A 27,373-nucleotide genomic window follows, 5' to 3' on the forward strand; every position below is an offset into this window, starting at 1 on the left:
AAACACTGGCCATGCTGTCGACAGTGAAGGGAAAGAGCTCTCTGTGTGCCAGGTGCTCTTTCTTGTTTTGGGGTTTGGTTTTTGTTGGTGGTTTTTTTTTTTCTTTCTCTCTCTTTTTTTTTTTTTTTTTTTTTTTTTTGTTTGTTTTTGGTTTTTTGTCCTTTTATAATTTTCATATTACAAATAATGGCTTATGTTTCTATTTTACTCTTTGATCTTGCTGAACTACTGGAAGAAAGAGGGTTATGACTAAGGGACTGACTGATGAGTTGTGATACTCTGGTCCTATTCTGGGTTCTACGCAGAGTACTTACACTGGGGCTTTGAGGCCTGGATTCATCCTCCATCTTTAATGCTGTCTTGAAGCACTTGGTGTAATTTCTGTGCAGAATCAATGGCAAGAGCTGGATACGTCTAAGGAAGTAATTTAGTCTGTGCAAGTTCTGTTCTCTGAGGTTCCTGTTCTTATTTTTGACTAACAAGAAAGAATTAAGTTATCCTGCGTTTAGATACCTTGCTAAGGTGCCTAACATTAGATGGTGTGAGTTTGAACCTATTACTCCTCCATTTCCCCATGTGGAAGTTGCATGTCCTCAGACTTCCCTCCCAGGAGCTGTTGAGGTGAGCAGACAGCTCTGTCACATGGCAGCACTGTTGCCCTTTGCAGTGCAAAGCTGCTTGTGATGGTTTTGTTCAGAAAATCCAGGGGCATGTGTGGTTTCCTGAGCATTACCTTAATGTAGTGGCACTGATTAACATGCAAGTTTTAAGTACTTATCATCACATCTGTTGAGGTTGACTGAGATGTAATGTCTTGACATCCGTGGTTAACACCCAGTCAATCTGAAAAGCAGGGCAAGGCAATAGAGAGCCCTGAGAGACACCTTGTCAGAGTGACAAATTGCCCTTTCTGATTCAAAGGACCAGCTTGCATGGCAGGGCTAAACAGTTCCTGGAGAAAGGGGAGGAGAGCATGGGAAAAATACCCGATTTGTTTAGGCCTTCCCATGTATTTTTTGTTTGTTGCTCAGACTTGAAGCTCTTTGTTTTCCTTAGTGTGAAACAACAGCAGGTTGAGAGGAGCAAAGCCTCTGGGATTCTGCCTCTCCCACTTCTCATTCTTATAAACTGTTTACAATCTCCTTCAGTTTCCTAGCGTTGTATGGAAAAGTTCAGTGGGTCAGCTTTCCCTTTAGCTTCATCCATCATTCCAGTCAATTAGAAATAGTTGAGGGCCAATTGCCCGGTCTTCCATTAACTGAGACACTTCAGATTGTTTAAAATAGCATAAAAGGCCTCTTTGTTGACTGTGGGCAGGCGCTGGGTTTCCCCGTTGATGGGCAGCTACCGCGTGGCTGAACAGAACCCCAGTGTGTCCTGCTGGACTCCAGGGATGAATATTGCTGCTCCAGGCCTTGTCTGGGGTTTGAGTCCTTCTCCTTCACCTCCTCCTCTTGCTCTCCCTGAAAGGTGTGATGCCTCCAAAGGGTGAATTACTATGTCTGCTTCCAAAAAAACCCGCTCCTCTTTGTGGCTTTTCAGAGCTCCTGTAGTTAAGGGTTTTCTCCAGTTGCTGAAATGTTCCCTTTAACCTTGGTGCTTTAAAAGCTCTTGGCATTATTTGTTCATTGCTTGTCGTGTGTGTTTCTAAAGGACAAAGGAAGTGTGTAAGTGTTCAGGAAACAGTTGGTGCATTGTGGTGTGGGGCTGAGTTCATTCTGGTACCCCGTGCCAGGACTGCCTGCTTTCATTTGGGGCTAACATTTCCCTTCTGTTCTGAACTGACCAGCCTTAGGGGAGAGCTTGTCAGAGCTCTAGCAGAGCTTCAAGCTTTCTCATAGGTTGATGTGTTTGGGTTCACATTGAAGTGCATGGAATCCATTGTATACATACATATACATAAATATATTTGTATATAAATATATATATTTATGTATATAAACCCTACATTTTATTTCATAGGAGAAAACAAAAAAGTAAGTTTACTAAATGGAGGTTTGTTTATCTGCAGCAAAGTAGATATTTATGTATTCCCATATTTTAGTCCTTGTCTGTATTACAGACTCCCAGCATCATGTGTGGCTGGGTTTCAGTACAGGCTGGTCCATGTGCTTTTTGTTGTTCTAGAGCCATCTTGCTTGAGTGTGCCATGGTTTGATTCCGGTTTTGGCACAATGTTTCCCCAGACATGAAGAATTTGGGTGGGTCTGGCTGTGTACTTGTGCTTTGGTGCTGAAGACTTGGACCTTGCTGTCTTTTTTGAACTGGGGGAAACAGCCTGTGGCAGTCCTTGAACTTCAGGTCTCCATGCTTGCAGAAGGTGCAGTGTATGAGGGCTCACCTGATTTTGAAGAACAAACTAAAAAGAGACAGTTTCCTGTCCTGGTGCCCCTCAGGTGACACAGTCTTAGTGGTGGGCACGAGCTTCTCAGCTTGGAATCCAGCTTTTGCACTGCTGAGATGCACAGAGAGCTCTCAGGACAAATCAGGGCAGAGAGCACAGCAGGGATCTTGAGGCTGTGGTGGAAGACGGATGCTCTGACAAGGCAGGAGGCTGTGATAACCAGATTTGAGTGTCTTCAGCTGCTGAGGAGTTTGATCTCGTACTAGAAAAGGTCTACCTCAGGTACATCAAATTCAACAAATTCCATCAGTGATTTCCTTCTTCTCTGATGTCCTAGTCTGATGCAGTCCTCAAGACAGACTTTTTTTCAGCAGCTGTGTTTCTGCAGATTTGTCTTCAGCAAATAAAAGCTTGAGGACATGACTGAGCTGGAAGTGCAGACCTGAGTGGGAAGGAGACCATTGGGGCACAACGTCAGCCTGAGACTCGACTCCAGCAGAGCCAGTGTTCTCTTGCTTTGCACTTGGAAATAATCTTGTGCTTTCAGAGATTGAAGCTTTAACAAGTAATTTAAAGAGTAGTAGAGGAGAGAGAATCCACATTTAATTCAATTAGCGTTGTTGTTCAATGCCATTAATTATGCCCAGACTTGTAATGTGTTTCACAGGAGCTGATACACTTGAGCTTTGTCTGTGCTGAGGTTGGCTGAGGACAAGTATGCCCATTGATGTAGAATCCAGCCTTTGTGCTTTGCAAAAACCCTCAAATCTGGTATCTGACTGTAGCCTGGAGTAAGGAGTAGCCAGAATAGCCTGTACTGCAATCTTCAGAACAAAGGAGGTCTTGGGGAGAGTGAAGATTCGACGTACGTGCTTTCAGCGTTCTTGAAGAGAGGCTGTTTTAGTGGAAATAATAATCTCCTGCAATTTTATATTATTTCCAGACTGTTTAAAATTGTTCCATAGGCAGAGAATAAAGAACTTTGTTTACTGTCTTGAAGTAGAATGTCTCATCCTCCTGAGGGAGGTTATTCTTTTATTAAAACAGATACAAAATAGCTACTTTGGAAATACAACGCTAGGAATTGAAATGGTGATGATTACAGAAACTATAGTAGTCTAATGCAAAATAAGCCTTAGGAGATATGTGCCCTAAATGATAAATCACTGTTCTTTAACAAAACGAGAATTACTGTTACTTTATGTTTCTTGCTTATTTTACAAGGTCTTTAGCTGTTTCATCTGCGCTTAACTTTTACAGGCTGGAGGTAAATTGATTGTTGCTTTGTGTTGTAAATAGCCTGTCTTTTTTCAGGCACACTGGAGATGCAAGTACCAATCAACAGGATAGGATTCATTTGGTCTCAAAAAAGCAAAAGTAAAAGAAAGAGTCATGACTACTGACACCACATGTAATAACTGCACTGGAATCTGTTCTTATAATTTGGTAGAGTTTTGTAATCTCATTGCTTTTGCTTTGGAAGCCTCCAGTAAGGCAAATAAGTATATGTTATTTTGAACTGGAATTAATGACCTCCTAGCAGGCAGGGAACAACTGGCAGCAGCATTATTCATTTGGGGTGTCATGTTCCAGCCCTATCCAGGAGCTTGTGGTTTACTCTGGATAATTAGGCATACCTGCCAGATGTCTGGAATCTGAGATGCTGTGGTGTATTTAGCAAAAAAGAGTGTCCTAAATACTGGCTTCGAAGCTGAGCACAGAGGAAGTAGTTGAAAGGGGTAATGTGTCCCAGTTTCTGCAATTTGTGATTACCTGAAATCCTTAATGATGGCGTCTAAAAACAGATAACAAAACCTTAGCATCTTTTCTATGTTAATGTTAGCTTGTGACAGCTCCAAGCTAGCAATGTAGAGAAAGTACTGGGTTTGGAGATCAAAGAACCACCTGGTTCAGGCAGTTCAGGGGAAGGCTGGGTGACAGGCTGGCCCTTTGGCTCACTGCATCCCTCAGGAGCTCACGCAGTAAGAAGGAAGACACACTCAGTGCTGGCTGGGAACCTGTCTGTGTTGAGATACCTGCACTGAACTTTGCAAGCTTTTAGCCTTCCTGATGCCCAGGACAGTCTCTTCCTAACAATAGTTTTCTCTTGTAGGAATGCAGATCTGTACCATATCTGCCTGAATCTTCATTTTAGAAGCAGCCAGAGGATAAAACCCAGCACAGTGCTCATTTAAAGTCAATATGCTCTAGCTTGCAATTTGCTCATGTTTAAGTGCCTAGCTTTTAAGGTTTCCTTTGCCCACAGGCAGTCTGAACACAAAGGCAGGTTCTCTTTTTTTTTTTTTTAATAAAGAAGAAGTATTGCAAAAGCTCAAAGAACAAATACTTCTTTCCACCTTCCATCTCCTCCGGTTTATTATCAGAAAACAGAGGCTGCCTGTATAAAGTCTAGAGGGGAACAAAGAGATGCCAGCACCTCAAGTGCAGCTGGAAATGAAGGTGGTGGGTGAGCTGTGTGTGTACATACATGTGTGAGAGGAGTGAGAAGGTCCCACCTTGAAGCAGTGTTGAACTTTACAGCGATAAGGTGTTAGGCAAAAACCCTCTACACATAACTGATTTCTTTGTTCTTGGTAGGGTTTGGTTGAGTGAAGATGAATGTAAGTTCTGAGTCTCTGCTGCAGTATTGTGTAAATTATTCTCTTTGGAGAAAAGCTTAAATGTGGGGTGTGAGAAAGGGAGTTGCAGTTACAACACAGTATCTCCAAGAAAAATGTGAAGAGAATAATGTATTTATTGCAGGAGCAGTTCCCCTTCTGGAGCCATGCACAGAAGGCACGATGTGCCATCTGAACTCTACCATGAAGAATTCAGCATGTATCAGAAGTTATTTGCTATTAATGATTTGAGTCCTGCAGACTGGAAGGAGGGATTTTCTTTAGGATTTCAGAAACCTTATTCTCATTGATGGATTTTGTAACCTGAGTTATTCTGTGATTCAGTAAAAATGGAAGTAGTGCCTGCTTGTATCACTTCTGCTGCCTTACCTTTGAAGGCTGTCTCTGTTGCATTTTGACTGAGGTGATTGGCAGAGGCTTATTGTCATGGTCTTGGTTAATATTAGTGCTTACCTGAAAACAGGACTGTCTTCCTTACTGAAGTTGGAGTTCCAGAAGGTCAGAATACATCTGTAAATAAAGGAAAACTGGGCAGGGATATATATCTCAGCTTGTTTAAAGAGAATCTATAGATCATGCAAGAATTAAATGTGGACCTTAATGAGATATCAGCAGCAAAAGGTCACTGGGGGCCTGCACAAAATATGGCACAGCAAAAGGGGAAATCCAAAGGCTATAGCTGGGTTGAAATGCACTTTTTCTAAACGATACAAAATGTAGTGTTGTAGTTCCCTGGTGATGAAGCTGTTCACACTTGGAGAATATTTAAACCTTTATGTAGTTAGGCTGAGCACCTCTATTACAGCAGTTTCATCCCAAGCCTTTTTATATTCCTGTGATGTGAAGAGATGGAGTGGATTTGTCCAGACTTTGCTTTCGGCAAAGTGTGTTCAGTTTGCAGTTTTGGGCTCTGTGTCATTCTTCTTGGATTTTCTGGCTTTTGTTTTTAAAATATGTGTGTAAAAATATGTGTGTGTTTATATAGTCCTTAATAAAGGATATTCTTTGCATGTCTTTTTGACAGGATGTGCCAACAGAAGCCCTGCTTTGGCTTTAAAGCCTGTGTAGCCAGATCCCTTCAGGGTTTGTAATGAAATGATCGGTTTGTAGTTTCATTTTACGTGGCTGAGGATTCATAATGCTGGGCAAAATCTTGAGTTCTCAGTGAGTAAGCTGGTTCTTTATTGGCCTCTTGCTGGGAAACTTCTGAAAGACATTCATCTTCCAAAGGGAACTTCTCTGATTTCTGTGCTGGAACACACAATTGCATAAGAAAAAGGAAGGTTCAGACGCCGGTGCTGGCGAGCAGCAGAGCGTTCTCTTTAGGCGGTATCCCTGCAAGAACCCGCCTTTGATCTCCCTTCTTTCTGTTTAGATTTTATTATGTTGTCTATCTGTTAAAAATTTAAATAACCTTGTATCCAGTTAGACCTTACAGACTTAGTGAAGATGTAGGAAGGGAAGAATTTCAGTGAATTAATCTCTAGCCATGAATTTTTTGTTTAATTATCGTCGCTTTGGGCAGTTTGAGAGAGGTGTCTATTTAATTGTAGGTGTTGATGTTTTATAGCCTTCTCTAGTCTCCAACTGAGTGTACTTTATCAAATGCAAAGAAACTTTCAATGGTGTGTAAGATTAACTGCTCTGAAAGCCAGTGGGCCTGTTCACTGCAGAACTGAAAGAATGTTTTTGCAGAAAAAAATTCCACTCCTTCTATGCTGAAGAAAAAAGAGAAAGCTTAAAGCAGATTTAAATATAAGATAGTAATCTCTTAGTCTGTTGCCTGTTAATATGAAGTACTTGATAGATGCTTCACATGATTTCTCTTCGTTGCACTGAACCCAGTCATACCAGCACAGTTGCAACAAGCTTGTCTGAAACAGGGAAATACACATTTCTCTGAATCTCTGCTTGCAAATTGTTGGGTAAAATGTTTTTTTTTTCCAATCAAAGAAGCTGAAATCAGTAGAATAGTTATACCATGATGGTAGAAGTGAGAAGTTAATTTTTTTTTACCTGCTTCTTTATAGGAACAAAGTCCCAGTAACCAGACTTCAATAGCAATGATGCAAGAGCCTCAAGAAATGGTGGAAGAGACAGTTACTGTGGAGGAAGACCCAGGCACTCCCACTTCCCACGTGTCTATTGTCACTTCTGAAGATGGAACCACGAGGAGAACTGAAACCAAGGTGAGAGGTTAATAACCACTGAGGAAAATGGCAAAGTGCCATCTAATCATGGAGTAGAAATAGCAGGGAGTAGCCTGAGTGATGACAATTGTGCTGTTGTGATCCTCAGTGATTCTGAGCATCGTGTTTGCCAGCAGAGCTGAGTTCAGGGCTTTCTCAGTTTCACCTCTGTGTCTAGATTGCTCCCTATCAGCTGTGCTGATACTGCTGTTAATGGAGCTGTGAACTGAGCAGTAGAAGTTATCCAGGTTAACCAAACAAAAACACCAGAACCTCTTCTCAGGCTGCTTATTCTTGTAATATTCACTTCATTCTACTGAAGCAGTTCTCAGCATTGCCCTGCAAACAAAAATTGATGAATTGGTAGGGCTTGGCTGAGGGAAATGTGTCTTAAATTAGTGACAATCTATAATAACATTATGTGATTATGCATTTGTCCTGTAGAACAAGAAACAGCCTGTTTAAATAACATCATAGCATTTAAAATCTGCACCAATCTTGTGAATGGCATCTTACTCCTAATGCATGGGGAAAGCTGGGTGTGCTCTCAAGTGACTGTACCTCAGGTTTGGCTGGATTACAGGTGTGGTAACGTTCTAATTTTCCTGATATCTTTTTGTTCCTTGTGTAAGGTAATTGTACAGTCTCTTGAGCAGGTGCTGTGTGTTCATGGCTGCCTTGCATGCTTTCAGTACCACTGGAACGTTACAAAGATTAAGGGTGATTCCCTTTTTAAAAACTTCTAAACAGGACTGATTTAAAAAATAAAAAAAAGGAGGGAGGGGATTGTTCAACTGCTTTCTGTGTTAAAAGGACTTGAAGAGAGGTCACTGTGTAAATTAGTGTTTATTTTCACTGAGGTTCCAGATTTGCAGTCCTCTAGAATATCTATTCAGGACATCAGATCCTCAGGTTGAAGTAAATGAATGTTGATTTCCTGAGGTCAGTAGCCCTGTACAGATTATAATAAACTGAGTATCTGGTTTAATAGTTGTTGCAGTTAGTTACAAGGTAAATGTAACTGGCCTATTTTCTCATTATTGGAAGGAGATTAAGGTCTTAAAAATAAAACATGAACAAAAAAACCCTCGCATTTTTATTTTCTCTTCAACTAATCTAATGTATTTAATTTGTGACTTACATGAAAGAAATGCTATTTTCTTTCTAGTGGCAGCAACAACAACTGTTATTTGCAGGAAGGAAGTGATAAAATTACAGTGGAGATGGACACCTTTTTATATGTACTAATAGTAGTGCATAGTTTTAGGAGTCTGCAAGGGCATAAGATTATAGCTATGACTGTAAAAATAGAGGTGAGGCCATGCCTCACCTAGATAACAGGACCACATGGAGTGAACAGTTTGTCTGGAATGGTTGTGGCACTGATAAAAGCTGCGTGTTTGTCACGGCTCAGAGGTGTGATTTTCTCCTCTGTGCTGGGGACCTCCTGTTCTTCCATCTTCCCACAGGAGAGTTCAGTGGCAGCTTCAAAACAGGCATTGTAGCTGCATATGGGAAAGGAAAATTGAAAAAACAGCAACCCTGGAGCTACTGTTCCATTTCAAAGAGCAAGGCTTTCTTGTGCTACTGCAGGTCATTGCAGGCACTGAAGTGTGTCCAGGATGGGGCTGGGATGTGCAGCTGTCTTACTCTCCATTTGTGTTGTTTCAAATAATGCCACTGACTGCAGCTTAAGTGCTACCTGGAGCTGTTTCCTAGTAATTCATTGCTACAAGGGCCAACAAAAGATACCGAAATACCAGTTGTTGAGAAAAGTGATTCTGAAATGTCAAAACACAGCCTGGCTTAGCCCTGACTCTCAGAAGAGGTGCTGAGATTTTGCTGGGGTTGTTGCCTCTGAAATGGTTTTGTTTTGACTTCTCATTGCTATGATGAAAAGGCATAGATTTAACAGCTCTTACATACTAGTCTGAGGTCAGATTTTACTCGTTTTTTACATCACTTTGGGTCTTCAACTTGCGTTTTGTTTTGGTAGGGACTGTGAAAATGAAAACTGTGTCACTGGGGCTTAGTAGCATCAGTTAATTGCCCTGGAGTTAATTGTCATTGACGCAATCGTTTCTAATAGCTGTCATCATGGTGCTTTCATAGCTCATGCTATTATGTGTGGGAGCCTTACAGAGAATGTTATGTTTCCTGGTACCTCTGTGCAGTGGCAGAATTCTGACCTTACTGCTCAGGTGAGGGTGCTGAAGAAATCTGCCTGGCATGGGAGATGCTTCTGGCCATCCTACATGCCAGGAGTAGGAAATGTTGACCCCAAAAGTTGCAGTTTTGTGTCTCTGCCTGTTCCCTCACAGATTTAAAGAAATGGAAAATACACTTAACAAATCCCCCCCAAACCAGAAACCCCCACATGAATCTTGCCTTGCATTGTGTGCAGGTGGTACTTGTCCTTGTAGAGGAGCAACATTTCCTGTGGTGGGAATCCTCAAATCCCTTTTCAGTCCTCTCCAGTGTGTGAAGGTGAGATGGTCACACTGTGCTCAGGGGGGGTAGGTTTGTGCTCAGCCTTTCTTTTTACTCTGAGCAGTGGCCTTTTATGCTCTGCATTGCTGTGCTTGCTCCAGGCCCCTTTAAGGAAGGATTTGGAACCTGCTTTTGTTGTGTCTATAACTAAGGGCTCTGCTGGACAGTGTCAGCCACAATCTCCAGCAAATCTGTCTTGCAAAGAAAGTGGTGGCATAAGATACTTCCTCTGACAGAGGAAATAACACGGGTCATGTTTTTTTAAGAGCCAGAGAGACCAGAGGTGTTTTTCAAATGTGTTCTTTCTTTGCTGGATACTTTATGTGGGGATTTGTCAACTTAATGCCATTTTTGGATTATTAAAAGGAAATTATCACTTATTTTTGCTAAATTGTGTGAATTTCTAGCTTGCTGGAGAGCAATGCTTCTGAAATTCTTCCTCTTGAAATGCAGCACAGCAAAGGCTGTAAACGTGAATGCTCCTGGATGCTGCTGCTCCTTTATTCTCCGTTCCTTCCCCAGTTGTTTCAAACCCATTATTTATAGAGGTTATTCTTTTCAATAGTGTATTAAGTAAACAACCTTAATCTAGATGCATTGACAGTTTTGCTTTGCTTTTCCCTCATCTTTGAAAATGCCTGTAGCAGTGAAGCAGGAAGAAGGCGTAATAGAATTTAATATTTGACATATTTTAAATAGAGAACATCTGCCTTTTCAAAATGAGATATCTCTGGGTAATTTTCTCCTACCTGTTATTCTTTTAGTGTTATACTAAGTCCCTACATAGCATTCATTGCACAAAAGATGTAGCAGATAACACTTCATTTCAACTTTATAATATCTCTGGAAGCCAAATACCTATCAAGCTAAAACAGTGAAAGTCACCTTGGGGAGAGACTTCCACTTCTTGCTGCTGGCTGGAGCACTGCCAGGTGTTAAAGGGAGCCTTTTGTAAGTGGCTCAAGAGAACTCAGTAAAGCAAATTACATGCGTGTGTTTGTGTAAATGTTCATGGTTTTTTTACTTTTCCCAGGCACCTTTTATTTTTATCTTTGAAATGCCACAATTTAGGTCACTGTTACTCATTGAAATTGATGTTTCATCATAGCAAACTGGGAAATCAATCCGTATACAAAGTTGTTTAATTTGTAGTCCATCCATTTTCTCTGAGCTTTCCAATACTCAGCAGGTCCATCTCGTTCCCAGCAGTGATTAACTGCTGTTCCCACTTCCTAACACCTGTGATAAGAAAGTGGTTGTTACCAAAATTCTCCGTTGTGCTGGTGCCAGATACCCCAAGAGTTCTTAGCAACTTTACAGGAAATTCAAAGTAATTAGGCAATAGAACCAGAGTGTATTTTAGCTGAAGTTGAGGGCCCTTTCACAATGTGAAATACTAGGCTTGAAATTGAAGGGGAGAGATTTCAGCTGTTGTTTTGAAAACCTGCAGGGTGAGTTCTTCCACAGCATTTAATAGAAAGGTAATAGCTTCAACCTGCATGGGCTGATAAATTTTTACAGTCCATAGTTCAAAAATAAGCTCACAGAAATGTCAGGATGCTCAGATCCTCCTGCATTCCTTCTCATCTGATTCTTGGTTTATGAGAGTTTCAACAAGATTGTTTCCCCCTTAGCTTTTGTAATGCAGTTAATTTATTTTTTAAAAAATAGAGGCAAAATAAAACCAACCTCTGAAACAAAATGGAAGGCAGAATTACAGATAAGATGACTGCATCAGACATGATAGCCCAGTTCCACAGAAATTTTGGTACTGTCTTTACACCTGTGTGACTGAACATTGTGAGGCACCTACTTGTACCATATGCACAGACATCCAGTAAATCCAGTTGCTGGATAGTTTCATGTTTTTTCTCCCATCCTCCTAGATAAATAGGAGGATAAGGGGCAGAAAAATACAGAAGCTGCTTCAAATGTGTGAATATTTCCTTTGTGTTCCATTGGCAAAGGTATTTCCAGAAACAGAATTAGTGAAACCATTATCATGGGGCCTTGTAAGGGAATTATTTACAATTAAAATAATTGTTATTTGGGGGGTGAACAATTGTAAGGTCAGTAAACCTGAATTATACTTATATTTTGGGGTGTGGAGAGCAGCAATGAAAGCACTAACTTGAGGTATCACAAAATTTTGGCTGCAGAGAGCCTGAACTAGTAAGTAAATTGGAAATTTTGTTCTGGAGCTGAAATCTTGGTATCTGTACAGGGAATAAAGAATTACAAATATATTGTAAGCATATTCAGACAGCCTCTTCATAGGGAAGTATTGTGAAGCTTTCCTCTGGTACTCTGAGACTGGGGCATTTAAACAATTGAGCATCTTTGATTTGTCATTGGGCTGGAAATAACTTTTTACACAGGTTTTCTTTAGGGATAGAAAGTAAACAGAGGAAGTCAAATTACACTCAAAGTAACTTGTAACTCTCCATTTTTTATTAGAGCACATCTATGGTGAGGAATTGATGCTAATCAATCTTTTTTAAGATTGGGTGCATCTGAAGGATCAGGTATCTCTCAGATAAGGCAGTCTGTTGGGACTTCATTTGGAATAGCTTCATTCACTCTGGCTAATGCATCAGTATGAAAGAAACCACAAAAATGTTGGGAGAGAAGATTACTGTACTGTCAGCTGCTCAAGACTGTCTGTGTTCTTTTGAGAAATATAAACGAAACATTCCCTTGAGCAGGATTTCCTGAAATAAACGTGTTTGGTTTGTTGGTTGGGTTTCTTCTTTTGCTTGGAAACCTTTCATTAAATGGACCTTCATCTGTGTGCTGGCTAATTGCTGCCAAAAAGCTTCCCTTTATTGTCCTGTCAGCAGCAAAATCTGTTTATCACATGATAAATCTTCTATCTCAGTGCCTCTTCCTGACAAATGAGGCATGAGTGCAAATACTCCCTCTCTCTCAAAATATAAAATGGCTCTGTTGGATTGCCCCAGTGTAACACCTTTAGCATTACTGAATGCTTTTATACTATGAGAAATGCATACTTTAATGCTTGAGTGAAATACTCCTTTTTATGTGTCTGTCCAAGGGGGTTTTGATTGTCCTGATACTTTGTGTTTGCTGCTGGGTGCAACATTCAGAAAATAGTAAGAGGTGAAGCTGTGCTAATGCTGTAAACTTGTTTTTACATGTGCTGTGCTGCCTGACACTGAGTGTGGCTTTTTGATGAGCCACAGCCACTGAAAGCCTGTCTGTGCTAGTCTGAAAGACAGGAAAATAAGGCAAAGTAGATATAAATTGCAACTAATCCCTTGCATTCTGTGTTGGCAATTTAAACTAAAAACCCAAATCTCTGTAGAGTGCCAGAGCACGGTAAAAAACTCACTAAGGGTAACAGGCAGGTCACACATTGTCTAGGAGGTGATTTTCAGTGATCTGAAATTCTTCTTTGTGGTTTTTGTGTACATGTAGCGACTGTTGGAGACAATTGTCCTGGCTGTAACATTTCTGTGATTGTCACCTTGTCCTGTTTACCAATAACATGGAGCAAGTCTTTGATTAAGGTGCACCTGATCCTGCAGAACAAACTTTATTCCTCCTTTTGTGCTATTGCTGCAGCCAGAGGACGTGTGCTAGGTACTTCCTATTGTCTGATCTTAACAGCTTTGGGAAAAATGACACATGACAAACTGAGCAAGCATGGCAGCTCGTGTCTGAAAAGCAGTGCTTGGGCTTGGATCTGTTGTATAGTGCTGAAAGAAGGAGCTTTGTGAGGTTATGCAAGGGCACTTCTTGGCATTTAGAAAGCTCCTTCCTTGTTCCTTTCCCAGCATAAGTATCCATTTCTGATTCATCAAATTGCTGACATCTACCTTAATTCCTGTTATTCCCATTACTGGTTCCCAAATTCAAGAACACAGAGGCCCAGCATTTTGCATCCAGTTTTGTCATGGCTTTGCAAAACTCACATATTTCAGGCCTGAGAAATGTCGCTTTTTCTGCTCTTAGAAGATCACTTATGAATATGGTACTTTGAATAAAAGTATTGTTTCTGACTTCACTAGGAGAACACTGAGCTGTGTTGCTTTCTGTGTATCCACTTCACAGAGAGCTACTGTCAACTCTGCCAGCTCATTCTCTCCTCTCACTGCTGAGTTTATAAAAGCTGTGACAGTGGTCATGCTGACAACTGAGCAGAAAGGAGAAGTATTGTACACAGGTAACAAGCAAAAACCCCTGCTGGATTGTATGTCATTAAATAAATGTTGAGTTTCTGGTTTCCTTTCTTCCAGTTATTAAAATGTGTACTTTGAAAAAGTGAGAAAACACTCAGAAGCATGGAAGGATAGCATCTTTCCTGATGTTTACTTGGTGAGGAAATCCATTTGTATTGATGAGGACAATTCTTTCAGCTCTGGCTCAAACTGGATGCAGAGGTCATGTTGGTACCTGGCAATGCTGCATTCAGCATCGTGTTGCTGTTAATTACACTGCTGGTGGAGAGGCAGTTGTGCTGCTTTCAGTCTTGTAGGATTTCATTACTTCATTATGTTGAAGTATCATTTGCTCACAGATGTGGGTAGGAAAAGAAATGCTGTTTGGGTGAATCTTTTTTCTGTTTGGGGTTTCTGTGTGAAAACATCTGGCTAGAGGACAAGTCTGGAGCCACTTGAAGAGATGTAGTCTAATTATTTTGCTTTGCAGTAGCTTGGCTAATCTGTTGCCAATCTAAATGTTTAAATCGGAGGCTGTAGGTCAAAATATTTATTTATACTTCAGAGCCACTGAGCAATCCAGGGATACATGTTGTGGTTAACGTTTCCCTTGAATGTAGCATTTCATTCTGAGGTGAAGAAAAATGTCATTTGCTGATGCTTATTTATGTCTGTAATAGCTTAGAAGCCCTGAGTACCTTTTATCAATTTTGTGTTCTTTCCTTGGTGTGTGCAATGCTGTCAGCTAGGTTGATTCTCCCTCTCATCTTTGTGGATATGCTTGTTTTGTTGCTTTGCTTGGTTGGGCTGAAAAGTCAGCACTTCTTAGGGTTAGGGTAACTTTATGTAGGTTAAAGTAATTTTTTTGGGGGTTAGGGCTACGAAGGATAGACTGGCATGTGCTGGACTTTTTGTTCTTCCCAAAAGAGCTTTTGCTGGTCACTCTGCAAGGCAGTACAGAAGTTGATGTAGCCCAGATACCAACCCAAACAGAAGGCCCTTTGCTAGTTTGTAAATGCAGTGGCTTTTGTCCAGCACTGCCTTAAACAGATTACCAGACCTTTGCCACAAAGGCAGATGGTTCTTGCAAAGTTTTAAGGACTCTTTGTTCTTACCCTTCAGCAAGAAACCCTGAATGCCAGAGCCCTCTGGAAATTTACTATTTTCAGGTTTTGCGAATTCTGTTTTGAAATTAAATGTGATTTATGGAAGTAAAGATAAAGCTGTGTCTGTATGCAGATTTTTCTTCAGTGTTTTAAACAAGTTTGTCTAGGATGTTTAGGTAGCTGCAATTGCAAAAACAGTGTGTTGTTAATGTTCATTATTGCAAATTTGTTAGTCACCAAAATAATGACAACAGCTACCTATTGGGCTTGTGTGGTGGTTGGTGGATGTAAGAACATCTTAAAAGAGAAAGCAGGTGTGTTGTCCACAATCCTTAAGCCCAAAACTTCTCTGTTCGAGATCATGGTTTCCTAAATATTATGCCAAATTTGAGCTCCATCAAATTACACAGAGGTGCAGACTTGATGCAGATCAGACAGAAGCACATAACTCTATTTTTGTTAAACCTAGAGAATGTGATGTGGTATTTATGCTGTAGCTGTGGGAGGACAGGCTGTGGCTCCACAACATAGTAAAAGTTTTATCTTAGGACAGATGTGTTCTGAAAACATTTTGGGGCAACTGGAGCTGGTATAATTACTTTGTGCTGCTTCCATGTGCTGTCATATGACTGCAGTAATTTTGATTTGGTAGTAAGAGCCCAGAGTGCTTTTTTCCAAGGTATTTTTCCACTGTTCATTCCAAAAGCTAACAGCTGAGCTGATTGCTGCACCGGTGCTACAGGGACGGCACAGGAGTTTGCTCTGTGGTGCTCTCTCCCCATTCTACTCCTCCACCTCCCTGTGTCTCACCACATTATGCAGCAAGGAGAGCATTAACACGTTTACTCGCTGCTTCCTGCCAGGTTACCAAGATGGTCAAGACGGTCACCACGAGGACGGTGCGGCAGGTGCCGCTGGGGCCGGACGGGCTCCCTGCCATGGACGGCTCCTCGCCCATGGGCAGCTACACAGACTCCATCGACAGGAGGTACCTGAAGAACGGGGAGCGCTTCATCACCCCCCAGGCCTCGTCCACCCTCACCCGATCCTACAACAGCTACAACGACTCGTACCCCGAGAGCCACGAGGGCCAGTACCGCCCCTACATCGGCCACGACGGCTACGGAGACCTCTCGGACAACTACGGCAGCTTGTCCCGGGGCGTCGGCTACCGGCCCCGCTACGCCTACGTGCCCGGGGGCACCTACCGGCCCGACGATGGCAGCTTCACCCTGCCCAGCAGGAGGGAGAACTACGGCCCCGTTGCCCAGCCCCAGGTGCCGGTGGGCAGCAGCGCTGACCTGAACCGCTCTCAGCCCGAGCGCTTCCAGCCGGAGCCCTATGGACTGGAGGATGACAACCGCAGCCTCGGGGTGGATGATGAGGGGTACGAGCTGGATCCAGATTACTCCACTGTGAACAGGAGGACGTCTGCAGGTGTGCCAGAGAGAGGAAGGCCTCACAAAGGAAGGTAAAACCCGTTTGTTTTTTACAGTGCTGTTCTGCAGCTTTTGCTTATTTGATCATGTGCATAGACTCTGTGATCTGGGACGTTCTGGAATTACTTGACAGAAAAACAGCCCATGAATGACCTGGAAATGCACACAAAGTATGGAAGAGAGGGAGGGGACCCTTTCAGTGATTCTGGGCTGTTTAGTTCAGGTTGAATTCGGAGAGAAAGCCTTCTTGTACAAGGTCATCTAAGTTAATTTTTTTCCCCTCTTCCTAAAAAAGAGTTGTGAATGCACTGTGTCGTCCCGGGGCTGTCCCACACTAGCAAGGTGAAAAGAGAGGTTTGCAATCTGTGAGGCTCCTGACAGGTCTGGTTGTGTGCACATCTGCCAAACAAAGGCTTTGAACAGCTGGTTGGGGTTGCAGATTAGCTCATCCCTGGCGGTGAAGGGGTGCTAGGCTGTCTTGTGAGGTGTTTGACAGCCTCTGCCCAGATCTGTGCTAACCACACACCCTCAGCTGTCTGAGGTTGTACTGAACCTCACAGATCTTAAAGACTAGATCAGTATTTTTGTCCTGTGCCTATGGAATGGGAGAAAAGAGTATCTGTGTTGTATTTAAAGAGGCCAGTTACAAATTACTTCTGGTTCAGCCCACTTTCTAAGGAATGTTCTATTTTATGCCATGTTTTCTGGTATTAGTTGTTTATGCTGTGTTCACAGCTAGCTGCTCTTGCATTTGAGAAAAAAACCCAACAAGCCCCAGGCCTGGGAAAAGTGTCTTGTTACTCAGCTGAAAGTCATCTTGTACAGACTTGAAGAACTTGCAATACTTTGTTTTCTAAGGGGTGTACAAATTTTACATGTGCCTGCTTGAAATCATGTCCTCATGATTCGTGTTTTGATATGGATTTAGTTCTCATTCTTTTCCTTTTAATTTAGAATAGTTTCCAGAGCTGTAAAGAGTCTGGATTCACCTGTCTCTGTGTGTAGACAGTCTTTAGACTGAACATTTCTGACCTCAGGCTTTGCTGCATCAGCAGCAGTTGTTGGTGAGATTTGTTGGGCCTTTTTGTTCTCCCAGAGTCCTCCTCCTTGGAGACGTTATGTCATTCATGCTTTTGTGGCTCCGTTTTCCCTCCCTGTTCTGGAAGTTCATTTCAAAGCTAGAATCAAACACTTCCAAATTGTCATCTATATTTGTGAGAGTTAAAAAAAAAATCTAGTGGAAAGGTGTCAAGGCATATCTCCCCAAACACCCTTCAAGTCCATTGTGACATCTTTAGTTCTGCAGGCTTACCTAGCAGTGGAATCATGTCCCTCATGTTTTGTGGGGCTGAAGGAAATACCTGCACCCAGTGGGTGCCAGAATCCTGCTCAGTGTATCAGACTTGTATTCGTGCTTCCCTGAACTAAGCAAGTTTACAGTTCTTGCTAAAAGAAGTCAGGCATCAACACTTTTAAATTTTTATTAACATTTTTCAAACTGTATGCAAAATGAATTATTAAATATATTCTTAGAACCTACCCATTTGCATTTTAAAATTTGGTGTTTTTATTAAACATCCCTTTGATTTATTGTTCCCTGCAGTTTGGATAGGACCAATTCATAATTTTTCTTCAGCATTTCTTTTCTTGTGAGGTTTTTTTCCATATTTAATGTGATCAAGAGGCTTTGACAAATAATTAGCCTGACTGTGGCAGCAAACTTTAGCTGTTGAGAACATAAGAAGATTGTATGAGGGCCTCTTCATAAGCAGTTACTTTTTGACATTTCAAAGAAATACTTGAACAATTCAGTAAACCTGCATTTCAGATATGCTACTGATCTGCAAGAAAATAAAGACTACAAGTAGTGCTTTGTACTAGATGAGGGTAATTGCTAATTTATTATTCCTCTCTAGTTTTTTTAGATTCTTATTTCTGTGAAAATGATTAAATGAATGTGATTAATTGATGTCACTTTTGATTTCAAAAAGTTTGTATGTGCAGAGCAGGTTTAACAACAACCCTGCTGGATGCTGTTCTGTGTTGCACCGACTTTGAGCATCTGAAAGCATCAGTGTCCTGAACAGAATTCCTCCACTGATGACTCACTGAGCCTTTGTCTCATGTTCTTCCCAGTAGGTGCTACTTCATTAGGAGTAGTTTAAAGGTAAAATAAAGTCCTTACTGTCAGTTGCTGTTCAAGAGGGCTTGAGTGGAGGTTTCTCATGGGAATCTGTGCTAGTGAGTCTGATTCCCTGTGTGATGAGGAGGCAGCCCAGCTGTGTCTGGAGGGGTTCCTAGGCAGGGGGATTACAAGTACAGATTGTTCTTTCCAGCTCTTGCCTGCTCCATTTGATCACAGAGATAAATACCTATTTGTGCTTTTCTTCTGTCATCACCAGCCTCATTTTAAGCTACTTATATTTCATTTTAAATTGGGGAATAATGTGCCTCCTCACAAACATCTCCTAATCCAGATAAATGCACAAAGGCAAATATTCCCTCTGCTGGCTCATCATTGCTTGTGGCTGGACTTTCTTGTTTTCCTTCATGCTGAGTCTCTCCTCATGGAAGATACATCATTTTCTGCAAGAACACCTGGCACTTCCTGTTCTTCCTCTCAGCTTATGCTCTGGTTTGGTGTAAGTCAGGTTCCGTAGTAAACTGGGGTTAGAGAAAAGCATTTGGGGTGTATAGTATTGAAGTAACGTTACTCAAGTTTACTGATGAATGTATTTACACAACTTTAATTGAGTTTGTGCCCTTTTTTCCTTCATTTGCTGGGTTCCCTTTATTATACTAGGTGTTTTATTATATTTTTTTAAAACATCTAATTTTACTGTGTGCTGGATGTTTTATATACAGTCCTTTTTGCAAGAGAAGCAGGAAGTACTGAATACTTTTATTCACAAAAAACATCCCTACTACTATTTGAATATTTATTAATCATTAAATTGAAATTAACACAGACAAGCTGGAAAGAAATGGCAAGTCATAATTCATCTTACTGATTTAAATAACTTCTGTTCAACTTTTTCTTGTGTGAGTGGTGATTTCTTCCCAGAGTGGCATTCTGCACTGGTAGGAGCATTCATGGGACCTCTTTTTCCCTAAGAGCTCTGGAGCAGCTATTGCCAGTGTTACTGTTCTAGACGAGACAGGGTATAAATTCTTAATGTTGACTAAATCAACAACAAAACAGTTTTATACCGTTAAATTATCTATGCCAGAAGTCTGATTTAAGACACTGAGACTGTATTTGGTGGTCATTTCATGGTCCAAATTATTACTACCAGAGAGTAAGCCAGATTTTAGATGAAATACCTTTACCAGTGGGTCTGTTGCTGCTGTTGTGTATAGACAGTGAGAGTACTGGTAACACCATACATGTCAGTCTCATTCTTCTTCTTGTGGTTTTTTCACTACAGAATAAAAAGACTTGTAGATAAAACTTCCAGTCAGCACTTTTGGCCTACATTCACTAATTGCAAGTGTTGTACATGGGCAGCATCAGGGTGTTGTCTAGTTTGGGGCAGGAGTTTATGGACATGCTGGGCAGAACAGGGTGCAAGCAACATGGTCAGTTTGAAAAATACTTGGGATTTTTCTGAGTGTCTTCCTTAGTGTGAATTCAGTTTGGTAGTATTCTGGTAGCAGGAGGTGATGAGTGGCAGAGTTTGATGTGGCAGGAGGCAACCCGAGTCAGCTCATCATTGGCAGTTCTTAGGTGCTTCCTGTTAAGGGGATTTTGGTGTTTTAACCATATGGCCCATAACTCAGGCTTGTGTCAGCAGAGGATTCACTCCAGTTTTGAATCCCCCTGTGTATCCTATCAGGGAACAGAGCCTGGCAAAAGTAGAATCTCATTCTGCAAAGTCTTTACGTCTCCTCTTCAGTGTTTGGCACGAAGTTTCCTTCTGAAATCCCAAGCCTTTCTGGTCTTTTATCCAAAGCAGACACCAGCTGCAAACTGTAATGAATGTAACACTTGTAGAGGTTGGTGAGGATTAAATGTTTAAATCCTTCACCTGTTTACTCAAATGTGCCTATGTTGAAGCCATAAGGAAGGTGATAAATCCACAAGCTCTCTCCCAGTTTTTAACTGTGCTAGAATGTGTTTTGATCAATTCCCTGAGACAGGTGATTAGCAAGACCCATGGCATCCTAAAAACTCAGCTGCCTTGCTACAGACAGACAGAAGGCAAGATGTTTGCAGTCGGCAACTGTGGCATAGCACCAGAGCTCTTCAGTCCTGAGAGTAAAGAGCTCTTGGTCTCCTGAGAGCAGTATCTGCTGAGGCTCTTGTTAGTCCTGTTTTGTATCAAGTGGCTTTTCCTTCCCAGCCTAGCTGCTCCAGTAATGTGAAAGTGAAAAATCTCATTTAGTCCACACCAGACTGACTCAGAAAGAGGATTTCTTTACTCACCCAGTGTGTAAATGTGTTGGTGATCAGGGTGTGTGTAATGCCCTGATAGATTCTTGCTTTTGACTTTCTCACTTTGCCATTCTGTTCTTCCAGCCCTCTGTTAAAGGAGAGGTGATGGGGCTTGTGGCACTTTTGCCTTGCTCTGCCTGAGCAGTTGTTTTGCTCCTCTGCAGCAGACCTGTTTTGGTAAACTGCTTCCCCTCTTTTTTTAACCTTCCCTAGCCTTGATCAGTGTATTTAGTCATGTGAATCTGCAGTAGTGTGGTACTTGCCTTGGCTGAGCTTTCTTGTACACCTCTTGGGTTCATACAGGATCCAAGTTTCTACATAATGATTTGGGGTCTTCAAGGTTCAAGTGTGCAGGTGTTTTCTTTGCTGCCAGGTACAGTCATTAAGTTGTGTCACTGGTGCATTAGCAGTGGCTCTCAGCAGTGCTTCATCCTCAGAGGAATGTTGTATCTGGCCTGTGAAGGCTTATTCCAGCAATTGTGGGTTTTTGTTTCTATCCTCTTCTCTACCTATTGTTGAGAGGTGCTGTCTTGTTCTAAGGCGGGGTTGTGATTTTACTTAATTTTCTTATTCTTTTTAATGATCAATTCTTGACTTCAGGTATTTTCACTCGTTTAATAAGTAGTGATTGACAATTAAAACTAGTGCTGTTGGTGCAAGACTTATGTGGTACTCTTTTGTCATGACAGTGTTGCAAGTTGAAGTTCGAACTCAGAAGTTTTCTTTTGACAAATGTAATGAGACCAAGGAGCTTTATGTGGCAAAGGGAAGAGGACACAACATGAGGAAGACAGGCCCATCTGTGTGGTTCTGTTTGGAAGGCTTTGTGGAAATAAAGCAAACAAACTGCATCCCAAGACAGTAATTATCTTTGTGTACTTGCACGGATGAGGAGGAAAGGGAAACTTAATTGTGCAGGTGTAATTGAGGTGGTACAGAGTTATCTTGTGGGCAGCTCACAGGATTGAGATGTTCAAATTGCGAGTTACCAAGTCAAGCAAGGAACATCTGTGCAATTATTAAAATTAATCTTCTGCTGCTTCTATGAAGTGAAAAAGAATTTAACATGAGGATGGGTTTGAGAAATGAGAATTTGTTGTAGTTTTAATGCTGGTTATCACAAATTTGCATTTGTAAAAACAGAATTTTGAGGAGTAGCTAAGGGCTTTTGTTATTCTTTCTGGCCTGTGCGCATTCACAGAAGAAAATTGTTTCAGTGTTGTTGCTTTCTGCTTGGAGTGATGGAAACAGCTTTGTTCTGTAACAGAAAACATGACTGTCCAGAGAGTGTAAATTACTGTGTAGAGCAACTGCTGAATTATACATACACAAATAACTGCATCAATAAAAGGACTTTTTCAGATTCATTCTGAGTTTTGGATACTTGCCCATTTTTATCCTGTCATTCAGTTTATGGTTTAGAACAGCAATTAAAGCAACGTAAAGTCAGGAGAGGCACTTTTAACATTAAAAGCGTTAATTGTACAAGGCTAAGTTCGGTCTCCACCTCCGGTTGCTCTTCTCCCCAGAGCCCAGTTTAATTATCAGTCCCTTTGGGATGACAGCAAGTTCCATTTTCTTCTGACTTCTAATAGCCTATACTTCAGCATGACAGCAGAAATGGTTCAATAACATCACTCAGTGCTTTAGATGAAAGATTTTAAGAAACATTTTGTAGCAATTAGAGCCACTTGCTTGACTGAGCTAACTGCAGTACTGAGACAGTAGCAAACCTGTCCAGGAAAAATCTGTAAAGCAAAAGGCTGCTGCTGGTTTGAAAAAATACATCTGTAAGAGGGTGGTTTATGGCAATATTGATTAAGAGTAGTGTTTAGAGTATGCTTGTCTGAGCATCAACATGGAAATGTAGTGGAACTTGTCAGACTCGCTGAAATATATCTGTGGTCCCTGCCCAGGCCTTGAATGCCTTTAATTAGAGTTTTGGTTTGTTGCAGAAGTAGCAGCATTAATGAAGATCAGTGTTTCCTACTAAATGTAATCCAGCTCTGTTGTAATTGCTGTGCTAAGTGACCAAAATGAAAGCAATCTGTTTGATGGCTTGCAGTTCCTGTCATCATTTCGCTGCTAGCCAAACAAACACTGTGCTGGAGTCCCATCACTGCTGAGAACTCAACTATGGTTCATTTTCAAGTTACTCCAAATAAACTATTGGAAACTGTAAATATGCTGCCCCAGTGATGTTTGTGATACTAAAATCTTTGCTTGTGGCTGAAATCTCCATATTGCCTCAGAGTTACAAAGTGTTTAAACGTGCCTTTTTTTTTCTTTTTCCCCCTTTCCTTGTCTTGGGACCGTTGCTTCTCACAGGGGCTACGATGACCCCATCGAGACGGAGATGGTCGAGGAGAGGATCCCGTACCTGCACGGCGGCTACGCGGCGCCGCTGGCGCAGCCGGAGCGGGGCAGCATGGCCAGCATCGACCGGCTGGGGAAGCGCTCGCCGTCCATCGACAGCATCCGCAAGGACCCGCGCTGGAGGGACCCCGACCTGCCCGAGGTCATCGCCATGCTCAGCCACCCCATCGACCCCGTCAAGTCCAACGCCGCGGCCTACCTGCAGCACCTGTGCTACGAGAACGACAAAATCAAAAAGGACGTGAGGCACCTCAAGGGCATCCCCATCCTGGTGGGCCTGCTGGATCACCCAAAGCCTGAGGTCCATCGTAAGGCCTGCGGGGCTCTCAGAAACATCTCCTACGGGAAGGATAATGAAAACAAAGTGGCTATAAAGAACTGTGATGGGATCCCTGCATTGATCAGGCTGTTGAGAAAAACAAACGACATGGAAGTCAGAGAGCTAATTACAGGTCAGTGTCTGTGATTTTGTTAATGGATTAGTCTTTAGAACAGTTCTTTCAGCTCCGGGAACAAGAATTTCTGGAGATTACAGCACTGAAGGAGAATTTGGAGCACTGGCTGCAGCTGTTGTGTAGCTGCACCACGTTTGTGGGGTGAGCGCCTGACACATGCCCGTCAGGAGGGGATCGAGATCCTCTGTGTGTGTGTGTGGTGCACTTGGGATTCCCTGGCTGCTGAGGATGGATGCTGCTCCTTGGGTGTAGCATGTGCTTGGGGTACTGAAGCTGAAATGAGTTACAGCAGCTCCATTGACAGGTAATTTGTAGTGCACGTGCCCTCAGCGTGTTGTAATCACAAGGTAAGATACACTGAGCTAAATCTTTCCTTGTTAATCTCTTATAAAACAATCCTGCTGCCATGTCCCCACACCCTCATATTTAGAGAACAGTCAGTCTCCTCAGGAACACTTCCAGCCTGGTGCTGAGCACTCTTGAGGCTGTATATAAAGTTGCAGCACTTCTGGGCTGGAAAACTCAGATTTTAGGGAGCATAGGGTCTGCTCTCGCTACTCTGGACACAGATTTGTTTATTGCAAAGGTTGGAAAAGGGAGAATTACATTTCAGGTTACTGAGTTTGTGCACACTTTGCAGGGAGTTTTCAAACGCTTACAGCTCCATTATTTAACCTGTTTTTATTTGAACTTAGTCTTGGGCATCATCCAAGAGGAGCAATAAAGTATATGCCAAGTTTCAAAGTTCAGCCATTAAGTGGGAAAGGGTGGAAAAGTATGTCAGGTCTTAAATAAGGAGAAAGATATTGTTCTTCAGTCTCCCATAAATCATGAGGAGTGAAATGGATTTCCCTTTCTCTTCTCAGAAGCCACAGGGAATATTTGGATGGAGACCAGAGCAATTCTGATGAATTTCTGTGCCAGAACAGAATTTTTCCTGAAAGCTCTTTGGGGATGGAAATGGGTCCAGGGCTGAAACTGTTTACTGCCTTATCAATGTTGGCTTGCAATGCAGGTAGACCCTATTGCAACATTGATTAAGCCATTAGAGGTAAACATCATAATTCTGTAATTTCCTCAAAAATTATAGTAGCTCTCTTTAAGTTTTTACTGGTAATCATAATTCTCTGAGATGAACAGTGGCCTTGGGTGTTCCATCTGTTCTTCCACAGCCATTACAGGCTATTTAGCAAACTAGGTCTAAATACACAGTGTTGAAAGTAGCAGGGTATTTTTCCAGCCTTTTTCCAGTGAGCTGGCAAAGGAGAGCTGTCTGTTTTGTCAGAGAACCTCTGAGTAGCACGTGCTGGTTGTGCTCTGAGAGCTGTCTGTGCTCTGCCTCAACATGGAAACTCTGCAGGTGGTATTTATATTCCATTTGTTGCACTCATTTAATGTGATGGCAGACCTTTTTTTTTTAAAGAAAGAATATCTGTTTATCTACTGTTCTAGTTTAATCAACACTCATTTCTGGAGTGCTGAGAAGCAATAAATTTATTTCCTTAGATTCAAGAAAGGAGAAGCCAGTCTATAATTTACTCTGAAGGAATATCATTATAGTGCTAAGGTGGTAATCAGTCACTTCTAAGATGGCAAAAAAAAACTGGATGTTTTTTCTTTTCACTGTAAATGGCAATTGCTTTGATTTCCCATTGCTTAATTAGCTTTAGAGTTCAAATGCATTTTATTTGGCAGAAGTCTTTGCTAATTAAATGTAGTATTTTTATTCCACCTTGGCTTTTGTTACTTAGAGCTCTTTATTTCCCCTTACTCAAAAACACCAGGAATACTAAGGGCATTAACCTAAACAGATGTCCAGTAACAGATGATGTGCATTTAATCTCCACCTAACCAGGAATAATGTCATTCCCCTTCTAAAATGATAGCACCAGATCCGGTGTGAGACATTCAAGCATCAGCACAGAAAAGAAGAATATTCCAGCAATGCCTGTGTGGCTGGTGCTCCTGCACTTGCAGTGTGTGTTCAAAGCTCTTGCTGATAATGTGGAATTGTCCATTTGTAAAATGAGCTCCAAAAGTCAGCAGAGAGAAACAAGAGCCAGCTTGAAGTGCAAAGGGAGTATTCAGGCAGGGCTGCTACAAAAGGACTGTGTTCTGCAGCCTCAGAAATTCAGATCACAATTCCAATGTTCTCCTGATAGCAATCGTGACTACCTATCTGGGTACTTTTCCCTAGTGATAAACCAAAGCCTACCTTTGCCATGAAAGTTTTTCAGTTTGTCTGGGGTGAAATGTCTGGGGACTTCATCAGAAATGCATTAGGAAAAAGAAAAAAAATATAACAGCATGCAGCATTTGTGTTTATTTCTTTTAGCAGGCTCCAAATTCAGGTTTGGTATGACACATTGATTTTTCTACAGTTTAATCTTTCTTTAACTCAATACTGGCTGCTTTTCAAAAGCTCAGTAGTAATCACCAGCTGGTCATTCAGCTAAGGACAAATGATAAAATAATCCTACTTACCAAAGAGATTCAAATAATTTAAAGAAGTTTAAATAATTCAGTTGTCTGAATTCAAGAGCAGTTCTGGGCTTGAAGTTTTGTTTCTCTGGCTGTGGAACACTGCCTGCCTGCAGGACAGGAGGTACCCAGGTCACACAGTAACCCTGTTTGAGGCAGGGCTTTTTGGCAAAAGAGACCATCATTCCCATCTAATGTGAGAGTCAGTCCTTGACAGCTCCGTGCCTTCTCCTTTGCTTGGTGTGGTGCAGCAGCCACAGCTGGCTCTGGTTGCTGTGTTAATGGAGTGGGGAAAAAGCCACGCCAATGAGCTAAAAACACCCAAGAGGTGGATGCAGCATGGAGGGTGGAATCAAATGTGTGGCATCAGTGCTGAATGAGTTGTGCTGGGAGTGTGTTCCCTTGAGCACTTCCCAGGATGCATGTTTGGAGAACATGTTAGACAACTGTTTTGACAATAACTTTCGGAAGCAGGCAGAGTGTACTGATACACCACTGCTCCCAGATTAAGCCAGGCTGTAGTTTTTTTTTCTTACAGTTATCACTGGTTTTAGGAGAATTTGAAAAACTTCTTTGGGTTAGTGCCATCACTGTTTCACCAAGTGTTCTTGACATGCCTGCAAATGGCACTAAACATGATGTCCCTTGAGGTCAGAGATCTGTGAAGTGTGCAAAAACTGCCTTCTAAATTCAAAGATACATTCATAAAATACCACAGATCTCACTTCTCTTTCTTTTTGAAATGTGGAGTTACCAAATGTTTCCTAGCTACTGCACTGCCAAAAGCTTGATTTAAGTATTGGAGTGTCCATAAGTAAATCATAAGTAGAGTTGTGTCGAGAAACACTCCATAAAATTCTTCCTTCGTTTCTTGCTAGTCTTGTAGCTGTACTTCTGTACTCTCAGTAGATCTTTTTCTTGAGAAAAAGAGAGAAATGAGGATTAAGCTGATAAGAATTAAATCTCTTCTGATTGGGAAAGCTACAAAAGTTTTATCTTGAGTGATAAGGTTTTTGTGGAGGAAATGTTCCTATCAGATATGCAGGACCAAAATTCTATTACATTCTTTGAAAAGCAATCAGAGATTGGTAGCTTTAATGAATAATTTTGTTCTTTGTGAGAACATTGGAGTAATTTTGTTGTTTAATGACATTGCACTGATTTTAAGTGGTGCAGGACGTGATTCTTCAAATTGGTTATAATTGAAAAATGATTGACCTTCAAAATGATCTGCAGAT

The 27,373-nt window shown here is 41.6% G+C and overlaps 1 protein-coding gene across 3 annotated transcripts in view; it reads left to right on the forward strand.

The window, feature by feature from the left end:
• Window positions 1-27,373, forward strand: part of ARVCF (ARVCF delta catenin family member) — a 137,732-nt gene that overhangs the window by 43,026 nt on the left and 67,333 nt on the right. For all 3 annotated transcript variants that reach the window (XM_041410211.1, XM_041410212.1, XM_041410210.1), the window contains 3 exons: window positions 7,014-7,172; window positions 15,813-16,420; window positions 23,152-23,651. In XM_041410211.1, the coding sequence (XP_041266145.1) occupies window positions 7,014-7,172; window positions 15,813-16,420; window positions 23,152-23,651 (1,267 nt within the window). The remainder of the gene's footprint in view (window positions 1-7,013; window positions 7,173-15,812; window positions 16,421-23,151; window positions 23,652-27,373) is intronic.

This window comes from Onychostruthus taczanowskii, unplaced genomic scaffold, assembly GCF_017590055.1.
Source record: "Onychostruthus taczanowskii isolate IOZ18803 unplaced genomic scaffold, ASM1759005v1 scaffold32, whole genome shotgun sequence".
Taxonomy (NCBI): Eukaryota; Metazoa; Chordata; class Aves; order Passeriformes; family Passeridae; genus Onychostruthus; species Onychostruthus taczanowskii.